The sequence below is a fragment of the Cornus florida genome, unplaced genomic scaffold (genome assembly GCF_030987335.1).
Source record: "Cornus florida cultivar Cherokee Brave unplaced genomic scaffold, ASM3098733v1 CherokeeBrave_3.0.0_Hap2_Chr09, whole genome shotgun sequence".
NCBI classification, from domain to species: Eukaryota; Viridiplantae; Streptophyta; class Magnoliopsida; order Cornales; family Cornaceae; genus Cornus; species Cornus florida.
This window is the reverse complement of record NW_026775579.1, coordinates 12,155,345-12,169,619: the sequence shown is the minus strand read 5'-3', so window position 1 is coordinate 12,169,619 and position 14,275 is coordinate 12,155,345. Positions and strand designations below refer to the sequence as shown.

Sequence of the window (14,275 nt, the reverse complement as noted above, 5' to 3'; positions counted from 1 at the left end):
CACCTTGACACAGACGTTAGGTGGCATGACCCTTTTCAACTGTATTATGTTAGTCTAAAAATCTGAAAGAAATCGAGTCATGCATGCACATTCTCTACGAGTAAACTTGTTTACTCACCCCGAAGTTACTGGGGGTTTTGATCAGGTACGAAGACTTGGTTTGTGATTTTTATCATGCTTGGATGATTTGTAGACTTGAAGATTTCAATTCTTGTAAATGTCGACTTGAAATGCCATTTGTAGCCATTTTGTCAAATGTGTATATTTGATTCCAAACTTGTATTATGTGCTTAAGCACACTTTTTGGTATTCATTCTATGTATATGATATGTGATCAAGGGCCAAACTTCATTTGTAATCCATGTATATTGAAAAATGTAGAATTTTGCCTTTAATGAGAAAAACATGAAAAGTTGGGTTTTAATATGTCATTTTTGCATCGGTGTGTGCATTGTGTATGTAATTCATCCTTTAGCATTCGTTTACCATGTGTGAGGTGTGGCCAAGGGCCAAACACCACTTAGTTTTCATTTTTCGCGTTTTAGTTCCACATATTGCATTTTAGGCTAAAATAGTATAATCCGAGCCTTTAAGGGTTTATTTTCATATCAGGTGGTGCAAAGTGTGTTCCAGCACCTCCACTAGGTCTCATTAATCATGTTTGAAGTGTGGCCATAGACCAAACAGTAATTTCCAATCATTTGTTAGTTTTGGTTTTCAAAATTTCCATTTCAAGTTCATTTTCGCCTTTCTGGCCGTTGGGGGGTCAGATTTTGACTCGGCCATTTTCGAGAGCCGCGGACCATTCCCGCGTGGTCAAAATCACTTATTATGTTTGCGTACATATTCGTTTCAGCCTAGAAATGCATTTGGGGTCAAATGTATGCTTGGTGCAAAGTTGTTTTTTCACCGTTTTTGAGCCTAATCTGGTCTAAGGGCATTCTAGACATTTCACAGTGTTTTTTTTTTTTTTTTTTTTCCGTCTATATGCTCGGGTAGAAAACATGATTTTGGGGTGGGTTTCTTTTTTGTGTTTTTTTCAAAAAGGCCCAAAAAGTCCTCCAAATCACATTTCAAACTCAGATTTCTGCAAAGCCTTTAGCAGAACGAGCGCTCGTCCATGTTGCACGAGCGCTCGTAAATGGGGCAGAGAATTTTGGCCCTGGGGCATGCGGTGTACGAGCGCTCGTAGCCCTTACATGAGAGCTCGTGGAACTGTTCACGTGTGTGTGTGTGTGTGTGTGTGTCTCTTGGTTCAGCACTGCACCTCCGACTTTGGATCATTGTATCTCCTTCGTTTTAACTCCAAATTGGTCTGTTCTTGAGTCTAAATTGACCGTGTCGAAATAAGCTTTCCAATGGTGCTAATTAGAGCTTTAGATTCTATTTGTACCTCAAGATATTCAAGTTTTAGTATGGTAGTATCAGTTTTTGGTTCGAACCGGAATAGGGTTTTCCTTCCTTTGACTTCAAGACTTGATATCTTTGCCATCCAGACTCCGAATCAAGTGATTCTTGAGCCCATCTTGATTGATTTTTCATTGTATTTTTAGCGGAGTGCTCGGTGGCACCCGAATCTATAGTTTCTAAAATGACTATTTTGTCCCTGGGGGCTTAATTGTTATTTTTCTAATCTTTTACTTCCGCATCAGTTCTCATTGAGTTCTATGACCTCATGGAAGGTCATCTTAGAGTCTTAGAGGTGTTTTGTGCCTTGGGAGACTATTGTCTTGTTTCTTGCTTCTGCATCTGGATCCATTAACGAGTCAATCTTCGGTTCATCACTGTTGCTCCGGGTTGAATAAAATCTAGGGTCGTTACACTGCTAGAACAATAGCTACCATAGCAACCAATCCACAAGTCGCGGTGACACAGATCCCGGATGCCTTATTAAAGCACTTGATCAACTTAATCTTCCGAGCCACATTTCTCTTTTTTGATTTTAAGTGTTGTAACACCGATGAGTGCTTATCGTGAATCAGCTTAAAGTCTTGTTTGTTAAGATCAGAAAAGGGGTTCCTAAACAATCGGATGACCGGTTCTCTATTTCGGCCAACTGAAGCACATGGCTTCATTTCGATAGGACCTCCCTTTCATTTCGGTCTGCTGAAGTGACTGAGCTCATTTTGGTAGACCGAAATGGCATTTTGGCTGACCGAAATGGCGTTTCGGTCGACTAAAATGCCCTAGGTCTTCTGCTATCTTGTTTTGGCCAGCTTTGTTGCCCGAACTTCAAATTGTCATGTCTTTTTCATTTATAATCCAAATAGGGTCATTCTTGAGCCTAAACTCAAGGATTTTGAGTTAGCTTTCCAATGGTACCAATGCCATTCTTAGAGTAAAATTACAATGTAAGTTATTCATGTTTTTGTGGGGCAGTGTTAGATTTTTCTTAAACCAGGAATGGGTGTTTTATAGGATTCTTGGCCAAAGTTCTTAGAACCTCTTGGATTGTCGTGTAATGATTAAATTGGGTTGTATGAACCTCTTTTGACTTGTTTGGACTCAAATTTTCCTTTTTATTTGTGATTTGACCATTTTGCCCTTGGGGGCATACTTGATCCATTTTCAGTCTTTTGCTTCCGCTTTTGCTTTTGTTGTGTTCTATGACTTTATGGAAGTCACTTAGGCTTCCAAGGGATACCGTATATCCCTAAGGACTTTGTTTTCTATTTTCGCTTCTGCATTCCAGATCCGTTAGTGGACAACTTTCGGGTCATTTTGACATATTCGGGTTTGTGAAAATTCGGAATGTCACACTTCAAGTCTTTGATCTTCTGTTTGAGGTATACTGACGTGGTAAGTGCCACGTAACTTAGACCGTTTGACCGTTTGACTTGTGGGCCATCGTTTTTGATGCGGCGTCGCTTGTTAACCATTTGACCAAGTTTTGTGGGCCATTGTTGATGATGTGGCATAGTTCATTGATTGTTTGAACAAGAAATGTGGGCCATGTGAAGTAAGATATATTCAATACCTACAACTTGAAAACCAAATTTGAATATAGAAGTTACACCAACAGCTAGCTATTTGGTTTGCCTTCAATGGGCTTGTTTGGGTTAGACAAGCGTTGCTTTAAATTCCCATGTTTTGTATATATTGGCCAACTTGGACCATGTCCATTTATGGACCACTACTTACATTAATAGACATTTGCTTAAATTTAAATAACTTTAAATAACCTTATAAAAATAAAATAACCTTAACATATTCACAATTAAAAAATGAAAAACAATAAGTACTATACAAGACACTAAATTGTGGTTACTTTTCTAAATCTTGTGCAGAAGTTGTTGCGATTTCTTTAATCACCAAAGCTCTAGCTCGATTAATGGAGACAAGGCACAAATATACATGCTCTTCAAGCTCCTCTACTTGTTTCCTGAATCCAACATTGCTCTTCTTAAGCTCCTTCAATACCTGGATAGAAAATTTATCTTCCCTCCTATCCAAACACATTTGAATCATTTCCTTCTTGTACTCAACCTCATCCTGAAGTCGGGCCACAAGCCGACTCAGTGTATCAAAATCCCTATTCAAAATGTAGGTACCCTTTGCTGCTACATCAAGCTGCTCTCCAACTTTCCTAAGAAATCCACATCTCAGAAACTGCAGACTCCGAAGCTGCTTCTTCAAAGGCTTGACCGGTATGCCCAAGATGGCCGGTCCCAAGACAAGTGCAGTGAGCGTACGTGCTGCTAGAACAATAGCTGCCACAGCAACCAATCCGCAAGCCGTGGTGACACAAATCCCAGATGCCTTGTTGAAGCACTTGATCAACTTAATCTTCCGAGCCACCTTTCTCTTTTTTGATTTTAGGTGTTGCAACACCGATGAGTACTTGTCGTGAATCAGCTTAAAGTCTTGTTTGTTAAGATCAGAAAAGGGGTTGTTGAGGACAATGGAAGACCTTAGCTCGGAAATGATCAATCCATGTTGCTCGGGAGAAGGACTGTCAATTGTGTCGAGCGCTTGTTGAATGAAGCTGCAGTTAGTTTGGACCTGGATGATGCTTCTGAGGAGGTGGCTGCAGATTTTTGAAGCCTCCGCGCTGATATCAAAGTAGTTGAGTATTAGAGCTTTGAGATCGGATTTCTTTGAGATTAGTACAGCTGATTCAAGAACAGAGACTATGGTCTCTTGTCCGGGTTCGAGGAGGATATCGGAGACTCTGTGATGGCAATAAGATGGAGACTTTGGTTCATTTGCCAATGATTGAGCTTTACTGAAGAAATCTGCATACGATTTAGTTCTTAAGGCGCTAAGGTATTCCTCGTTGACATTGAGGCTTTTCTGAGCTTCTTTGGATTCCTTCCCATCTGATCAAACACAGAATATGAATTTATAAATTTTAGTATTAGAAGCTCCAATCTAAATTTTCAAATTTACGAGTTACAAATTAACTACTAAAAAGATTAACATCCATCTACAGACTCCGATCATTGGAAAGTTCAGTGCATATTAACATATATATATATATATAAACACACACACACACACACATATGTATCCTTTCTCAAACAATGGATCACATATATAAGAATGAAAAATAAAATAAAAAAAATTGAAGAAAACTGAAGAGTACACCGGATAATTATTACAGAGTATTATTATTATTATTATTATTATTATTATTATTATTATTTCCCATTTTCTTCTCTATGCGGTCACTTAATAAATAAATAGAATCAGATCCAGATATTACAAAAGTTCAATAATTAAATAGGCAAATATTCCATGATATACACAAAGATGCATTATAGTCAAGGAAAGGAAGCCACATAATTTTCAAGTTTGCGATGAGAGAGAAAAAAAAATTAGAAAAGAAAGAAAGCCATAAATACTAAAAAAAACATTATGGCACGAAAGGAAAGGAAAGGAGAGATAAAATTTTGAAATAAAGAAAATGAAGTGGCTGATTACTTCTATGTCCTCTAAAACAATAAATGTACGTAATAAAGACAATAAACTTAATGAAGTCTTTGTAGATCTAGCTGACTAGCAACAGCTTGAACATTATTTTGAATATTAAAAGAGAACTTCCCTGCATATATTTTCTTTCCAATTTTTTTAAGGGTTTATTTATTTATTTATTTCCCCCCAAATTATCTTCATGAAAAGAGACTAATAATAAGAAAATATATAATAATGAAAATCCTAAAAAATTAAGAAATGCTCAATGTTCTTCCCACATCTTGAGATGCCTCTTCAATTCAAAGAAGGGGCCAAATATATGTATATATATATACACACACACACACAAACGTATCATTATTTATTTATTTTAATGAACAAAAAGCTAATAAATCATAAGAACAAACCTTTGTTGATTGAAGCTCTGAATCTTGCCCACATCTTGAGTTCTTCTTATATGTAAGAACAACAAAGTTTATGGTTTGACAAAGGCACAGCTCTCAAGTCTCAACCTGTCATGAGAAGATCTATATATATATATAAACCGATATTTTGATAACTCTAGGCAAGCTCTCTCTTGTAATATCTTACAAGGAAGGATAATGAAGAGTTCTAATAATTAAGCACGTAAACTTCGTAGGTTGTTTGATGGATCTATGAATCTTTTAAAGCCACTAAAAGGTATTTTAAGAATTGTGTTTTACGTTCTCTTTTGATAACTCTAGGTTCATCTCATCTTTAATTCCTTGCTAAAGAGAGAGAGAGAACTAGAGAGAGAGAGAGTTGCTTCTCCAAGATGATTGCAAGCTTTATTGCCAAATTGATGAAGAGCTCTCATCTATTCAGGACCTTTATTGCATCTGTTTGCCGCCTTTATCTATCGCCGCCTTTATATATCTTCTTGTTCAAAAGTTGTATATAACTTTTGGATAGTTGCACCATTTTAAACCACGAAAAATGAGTATTATGTAACCAACATAGCGTTGCTTTATTTGCATGACGTATGAGACCCTTTATTTTGGGTTTAAATTACCAGAATACCCTCTACAATTGCATTGGTTAGGTATTCTAGTTTTGGAAATTGTATATATAGTTTCAAGAACTGGCTCACCAAAACTGAGAATGTTAGTTTATATATATATATATATATATATATAAACCACGAAAAATGAGTATTATGTAACCAACATAGCGTTGCTTTATTTGCATGACGTATGAGACCCTTTATTTCGGATTTAAATTACCAGAATACCCTCTACAATTGCATTGGTTAGGTATTCTAGTTTTGGAAATTGTATGTTTATATAGTTTCAAGAACTGGCTCACCAAAACTGAGAATGTTAGTTTTTATATATATATATATATATATATATATGTAATTAATATACGAAAAATGATACATGAACGAACCAACCAACCAAGTGTTATTTCTTAGAAATATTTCTTTTATTCTTTGTTTGGTATGCAAGAATGAAATACTCATTACAATCATTTATTTGTTTGGTATGCAATTTAAAGTGAGAATGACCATTCCATTGAATCAAAATCTATTTGTGAGAATGAAAATCCATTCCACAACTAAACCTATGGAATGTCCATTCCTAAATAAATTTTTTTAAAAAATCAAGTTTCCAAAAAACCTTCATGTTTCAAGTTCAAAAACCACAACCACCAACAACAATACCTTCCACCTTCCGCCACAACCACCATCACCTTTTATCACTTCACCTCCAGTGCCTTCCACCACCGCTACCATTGTTGCCGCCTTCAACCACTAAACCGCCACTGTATCCACTACCTTCCACCACCACCACTAACTTCCACCACTGCCACCGCCTTTCACTTCTACCACCTTCGACCACTGCCACCTTAATTGCCTTCCACCACCAACACCATTACCGCCACCACCACCGCTACCTTCCACTTACCACCGACACTACTGCGGCCTTTTAAATGAGTATCATCATTCATTATACATAACTTGAATTCCTTTCAAAATGTGTATCACTGCTCTTAATATACATTCATATTAGGGTAAGCACTAATATAAATTAAATTTTTAATAGTTACAAAATAACTGTAATAAATTTTAACACATAATATTGTTAGAGTATCTCTTAAATTTTATCATATTATAGAGTTCTGGAGAAGTTCGATCGGTTGCACTTATCGAAGCGGTGAAGATTGAGCCGGTGGCACTTTTTTGCAACCGATTGCACTCACGTGATATGTGGAGGATTTATTTTCTTATTCGAATAATCACTTTTTTAAAGGCGGTAAATTTATAGAACAAGTCGTTTCTTTGTAATTAAGGAAGTTATCTATTATTAGGATTTTGTGATTGATTTAGTAACTTCGTGTTAGACAAGATAAGAAATAAGGAATCTGTTGAAGACACAATAAATAGAGGTGGAGTTGGGTTGAGAAGATAGAAAAAAAAAAATTAAAAATTGGTTTGAGTGGGTGAGAAGAGAGAAAGAAGACTGAGTATAGATGGAGCCTTATAAGAAGCGAGGTTACTCTTAATCAGAAATAAAGAGTTGGTATACAGAAAGAGTGAATGAAATATATTGTTAGAAAATATATGTTTCATATGACATTTAAGATATAACTAACATTATACTAATATGCCATGATATAATTAATGATATGCTAAAAATAATTAATTAAATATGCAACTCGATATTTAACTAAACATTCAAATTAAAGAAATAAAATAATAATAATAAATAAAGAACCTGGACCGAGGCTAGTATTGGATATTATGTCTTAGGACAATTTACTCCCCGCATGGTGCTAACGGATTCTGTGGTGCTTATCTCTCACGATATAACGGTCTACATCCACCAGTAGCAATACTACAAACTCGTGGATACGGCAAACGTCTTCTATGTAATACTCTCTCTAACTCAAAAAAATGCATTAATACTATAAAAATGATGAAATTGGTGCAACTAGAACCAAATGGCTCAAACCAATTTTAAAATGGCTTAGTGAAATTATATTATGGTCCAAGTGGCTCAAACCATTTGACCAATGGCTTGAACCCACTTGGTTTGGTTTCAAGTCTAGGGAGGGAGAGAACAAATTAGAGAATTGAACGAATTGTAAATGGCAGCCAATGGGGTATTTATAGAAATAGAAGTGTCTTTTCAGATTCAGAGTGTTTCTTCATCGTTGGATAAAACCATTTATATGTGTCTCTTCATAATTGGACAGAATTATTTATATATGTCTTTTCACTACTGGACACAACCATTTATATGTGTCTCTTCATCACTTGACATAACCATTTATATGTATTTATTTATCACCAGACACACCTACTGCAATAGGTTGCAATGGTTCACATTGAATAGGTTATGTTTGTTGGTTTTGAATTGCATCTTTTCATCTCACAACCATCCAGTGATCACATATATTTAGTCAAATCCATCTGTTGATGATTGATGAAACAATTTTCATTCACAATTTCTAACAAAAATTAGTTAGCAGATAAACTTCTTATGGGATGAGTTGAGTGCATTCCTTACTTGTAATATTTCTTGTTGACCCTAGAAGATTGAGTCAACTATGTAACATCATGTTTTATGTGCTTCATTAATATTTCTATATATTTGTGATTCATGTGTGATGATGACATGTTTCGATTATAGTGGAATAAAAGGAGAAATTAGTTAGTAGATAAACTACTTATGTCAGGATAAGTAACTTTTGGCCTTGAACCTTACCTAGTGTATTACTATCGAATGTACTGGTTAACTAGTGAACGTGATGTCTCGAACTGTTCAGCCATTGATGTAAACTAAGACAATAACAAACACATAGTTCCCTTCCTCACAGAGTTAGTTCTTATTGTTGTGTTCATTTTGGCCTTAAACAACTCCTGGTATTCAATGAGTCCTCCAGAAAACTTAACCTCTAAAGTGATAGAAACGGCCCCACTTCACACTCATATAGGTGACTTTTTATTAAGAGTATCCTACCATACCCCACTTAAATTTTCAAGGTATAAGAGTCATTAAAAGCATAACTTATCCTGATCCTTGTTGTACGTAGCACTGTATCAGGCCCTTACTTCCCAAAGGGAGGTCAAGGGTTCAAGCCTTCATGGAGGCATGCATGTGTGAGCATCAACTATGAAAAAAAAAATGGGTAAAAGATTTATATCTTCCTAGTGCTTCTGGTGAGCCATTCAAATTTATGTTGTCCCTTTAAATCTCGCTAGATCTTGGAAACTCCAGTCAGCTAGGGTGGGTTTCCATTCAAATGAACCGTTAGCTTTCGGCTTTAACCCCATTTCCCTTGACAAGCGTCGTTTAACATATGCCAAATTGATGTGATTATGGTTAAGTTTAAATTTATAAAAGCCACTACCACTACTACTACTAACTAATAAGAGTGAGTAGAGATCATCCAAAGGGATTTGTAAGATACTATGCAATCAATATCGAATTAATAGGTCAAATGATCAAAGAGAGGTTTTGGTTGGTTGAATTAAACTAATGGTTCAATTTAAAACATGCAAATTAAAATGCAATCTAGAGATTATGGATTAGAGAATGAGAGAGAGGTCTTAGGGTTTAGAGTTCACCACTACGCTTGACTTTACTAAACATTAGCATTTGTTAATTTAAGGGGGTTTGATGTTGTAAAACAAGTGTGTGTGCCATTAATTGAAATACTGAGTATGGATGGCAAATTAAGCATAAATTGTCTAATCAATCTAGTGAGTAGCACAACATATCAAACTAAGCCATTAACCATTCAATAAACCCACAATTAATATGTACACAAAAAATCTAGAGAAATGTACTACTTGCACTCATAAGCATGGATCATCAAACAACAAGAATGGATTGTCTACTTATCTAGGAAATTAAAGCAACTAAGCTACAACTATGCTAATGACATGAAAATTAAACTAATTAAGCTAAGGAGGTAGCACGACCCATCAAGAAATAAGTATGATCCATCAAACAATCCATAAGAGTAGTCAATGAAGCACCATGTCTTAACCATCACTAGATTTATAATTTCAACACACATAGATATGCATCAAACTCATAAATCCTAGTGTAAGCACTTGACCATTCATTCTAGCATACATAGACATATAGATAGAAATAAAAGATTAATTGGAAGAATTAATCCAAACAAATCATATAAAAACTCAAGATCTATATATAAACATGGTCGAAACATTATTTACAACATAAATCCTCAAAAACTACAAAAGACTAAGTTTATGAAGCAAGCCTAGAGGCTAGCTCTAGCCCCAAGAGAGGGATTTAGCCACTCATGGTATGTGTCATCCAACCATCAAGGGCTATCTTCAATGTTGGAATCATCTTCCTCCCCTTTGCTTTGCTCCCAAAAACCCTAGTACTAGAGAGAAAAAAATATCTAATACCTGTAACAATTCTTTTTTAAAATTGTTGGAACCCATACAAATTGGTTCATTTGATTTAAATACAAACCTCTTTGAGTAGGCAACAAGTTACAAATAAAGCCTTTGATTGGTACAATCTCGCAGCTACAAGAGTTGGTAGGGTTCGGGCACGCTCGGAAATTAGACAGCTTACTGCCATTAAGGGGTTCGATCGATCGAACAGGGCTTCGATCGATTGAACACTTACTTCAATCTATCGAAGCTGATGTGGCAATGATATTTTGACAGCTGGTGACCTTATCCATTGAGCTGGCACCGCTTTCATCTCGATCCATTGTAGCTTTCTTCGATTGATCCAAACTTCCTTCGATTGATCGAATCTTGAACAGTGCAATTTTTCTGACTTTTTATGAATTTTCTTCTTAACTCCAAAACTGAGCTAATAGGCTCTTTTTAGCCTATTTGAACCTTATTGACCTGAAATAGACAAAAACACAAATAAGAACTAAAATATGAAAGTAAGATTGATGAATGGACTAAAATACCCTAACTTAGGTGTTAAAATGCATCACAATTGAGCACTTATCACCCCTCGATGATCTGTACAATTGCTTTCTAGTACAACCCTCAATTTTATTTGTAGTCATATGGTTATATATAGAACTATTATACTGTGCAGAGATTTCCCCGATTGAGAGCAAATGTATACTTTGTGCCCTAAAATTGCTTATTATCAATATCCTTTTCTTTAATGGCACATGTGTAAACTTAATTTGAAATGTCATCTAGGTGAAGTCTATTGACTTTCCTATTTAATTTATTCAAAGTTTTTAATTTTTAGTTATATTAAAAACATACAACTACATCTTTAATATTAAAGACTATCCACTCTTGGATTTTAAGTCTTTAATATCACACATCCAAATTGCATCAATGTTACACCTTTAGTTTAGTTAGATACATCGATCTATACAATATTTGACTTAGGGTGTATCTCAAATACCCAATTTATTGCTTTTTAGTGATCATATCCTGGATTGAAAGGGTGCAATTAATCATACTAATTAAGATGCCTTGCAATCTCAACCAGTGATATACTTTGACTAATATTTATATTTGAGATTTACATTTACAAATGTTAGCTTGGCTTTTGTTATCATAACTAGTATTATCTCAATCTCACTCTATTGAGAATATACTATGTTATCAGATATTAAATATTTCATATATCATTAATTTTTTAAGACATACAGCAACTTATGCATAACATATATGTCGTTGTCTCGGTACCAGCTTTAATCCACTCAAGAACTTATAAGCTTGCACACTTGACTCTTCAACTAGAACAAATAACTTAGCTCTTCAGTTGGAAAAAGAACTCTTCTAATTGTTCCATAATATTTTCCTCGTAGGAAACAACATGCACTTTTGTTATAATACTATAAATGATTTTTGGTTCCATCCTAAAACTCTTAGAACTCGGAACCCCTTACATTTATAAGTATATCTTTTAAGATTAGGTAACCTGTAACAAATTTAATCTATGGATAATATCTCCCCATAAGTTTGGGATAATCATGAAATTTTATCTCTGATGTATTTAATATGATTTTCTAACTCTTGAAATATCATATATTAAGTACTTCACCTCATCTACTTTTTTAAAGTTCCATATTCGCTTCTCAACAAGCATGTATAATAGTCTCTAGTGCATATGTACTCACTTTATCATTTTATCTCTAGCTTATTCATATAATAATTCACTAACATAACCGTAAATTAATATTAAAGATATTAATTAGATTGGGCTCTAATTAATATTTGTTTCTACATTTTTCATATTTATGACTTGAGTTATTTATATTTAAGTTCATGTTAAGTCAATCATATTAACATGTCATAACCTTTCATGTGTCACACATTACATAATTCAATCATTTAAGCAAATAACTCACTTATTATTTAAGCTTTTGATACATCACCACATAGTGAACACTCACTTCTCAGCTATCATTACTAGTTAAAAGTGAGTTCTTAACTATCATTACTAGCTTAGATTAAACACACTCTTCTCATATCTCACTACTAGGTTATGATGAGCACCCACTTCTCTACTATTACTACTAGCTTGAAGTTACGTTTGTTCAGTTATCAATTTTAGTAGCTCCCAACTTTAGTACACACTTATCTAAGTAGTCTACATTAGTAGTAAAGTAATTTGTTTTGAAGAATATTCTTCAAAAACTATTATTTTACAAGTAGTATTATTCCCTCCTACAGGAGCAGATATGATGTATAATTCAAATAGTTTATGGCTAAAATGGCTACTCATCACCCTCGTGTTTTTTATAACCAAGTTGAAAGCTAGAATCAACTAACATCTCTAAGGTTTTGGGCCTTAGTGATCACTTTACCTTATAGCTAAGCTAACTCGTTTTCAACTCAGTAACATTTTAGCTTTTGGCTAAATTGTACATTATAGTTAACTAACTTGATTTAGCTTGTCTTGGTATACTAGTTTAGTGTATCCATAATTTTATTCATTAAACTCCTTAGATTTATCGGAAAGTTCCCTTTTATTCAACTCATTCGCGACTATACGTGTCTTAGACATTAGTATAAATCTTTTTCTTGACTATCGGGAGAATTGACATAGCTAGATTAATCAATTTTTGTTTATTGTATTACATACATAAACTAGTCATGAACTCATACAAATTTAATAATATCACACATTAAATAAACTATATTGTAGATGCACACTAATTAATTCAACTACATAACTCAATATTATATCACATGATTAATTATATCACATAATTAATCTAAGAAATAATAATATTCATGAGAAGACTTTTCTTCCTTAAAGTTTTGTGGCTCATTCCCTAATAAACATGCTAGAAAATCAGGACCAAAAGATTAGACGCTCTAGCCCTCTTACTATATCTAAGCTCATCCTTATTTTCATTGTATGATTTATGCACAAAAAAATGATATCTACTACTGTTATAAGCATAACCTATCAAAGGTTTTATGTAACGATCCACTCTACCACATGGTATGTTATTGTCCACTTTGGGCCCGAGCTCGCATGGTTTTGATCTTGTATTTTATCCCAAAAGGTCTCATACTAATTGGAGATAACACTACTACATAAAAACACTTCATATTTTCCCTTACTTAAGCGATATGGGACTATGCACCTGTATCTCGCCTAGTGTGGTAGCCTATCAGTGCCTCTTACACCCGCCCACAAGATCGTTACATTTTTAGGTCACACTTTAACTTTCTTACGAGTATAAATTGCAACCTTAGCTAGACACCCCCATACTTTTAAGAATTTATTGGAAGGTTTTTGACCTTTCCATAATTCATATGATGTCCCATTAGTTTTCTTTAGAGGTATTTTATTGAGAACATAATTTGCGGAAATCAAAACTTCCCCCTACAAAATCTGAGTTAAACCAGAACTTATCAACATAACATTCGTCATTTCTTCGTGAATGATACCATATTCTGAACAAATATCAGCACATAGTGTTTTGTCTTCACCACCTCTATCATTTCTTATTACATTGATCTTTTTGACAAGTTGATTCTCAACCTCATTTTTGTAATGTTTAAACATTTTTAAGGTTTTATCTTTACTTCGTAGCAAATATACATAACACTATCTTGTGCAATCATTGACAAAAGTAACAAAGTACATTTTTTCACCTCCAGTTGGCACAAATTTAAGATAATATAATATACTACATAAATATAATATTACAAAATTAAAATAATTTAACCAATATTGAATTATATAAATAATAAATAATTCAATAATCTACTTATATGACATGTTATAATTTCACATTATTTTATTATATCTCAATTATTAGTATAACATTTACTTATTTATATCTTAAATATATATAGAAGCATATAACAAAATTTACGCAAAGAATAAATTGTCTTAATATTGTT

General features: G+C 34.2%; 1 protein-coding gene across 1 annotated transcript; it reads right to left on the bottom strand.

The window, feature by feature from the left end:
- Nucleotides 1-3,183: 3,183 nt before the first annotated feature.
- Nucleotides 3,184-5,355, bottom strand: LOC132272379 (UPF0496 protein At1g20180-like). Its single transcript, XM_059773536.1, has 2 exons — nucleotides 5,322-5,355; nucleotides 3,184-4,319 (listed from the first exon to the last, which is right to left on the bottom strand). Exons 1-2 carry the CDS (start codon nucleotides 5,353-5,355, stop codon nucleotides 3,265-3,267), a joined length of 1,089 nt encoding a protein of 362 aa, XP_059629519.1. The 3' UTR covers nucleotides 3,184-3,264.
- Between the last annotated feature and the right edge of the window lie 8,920 nt (nucleotides 5,356-14,275).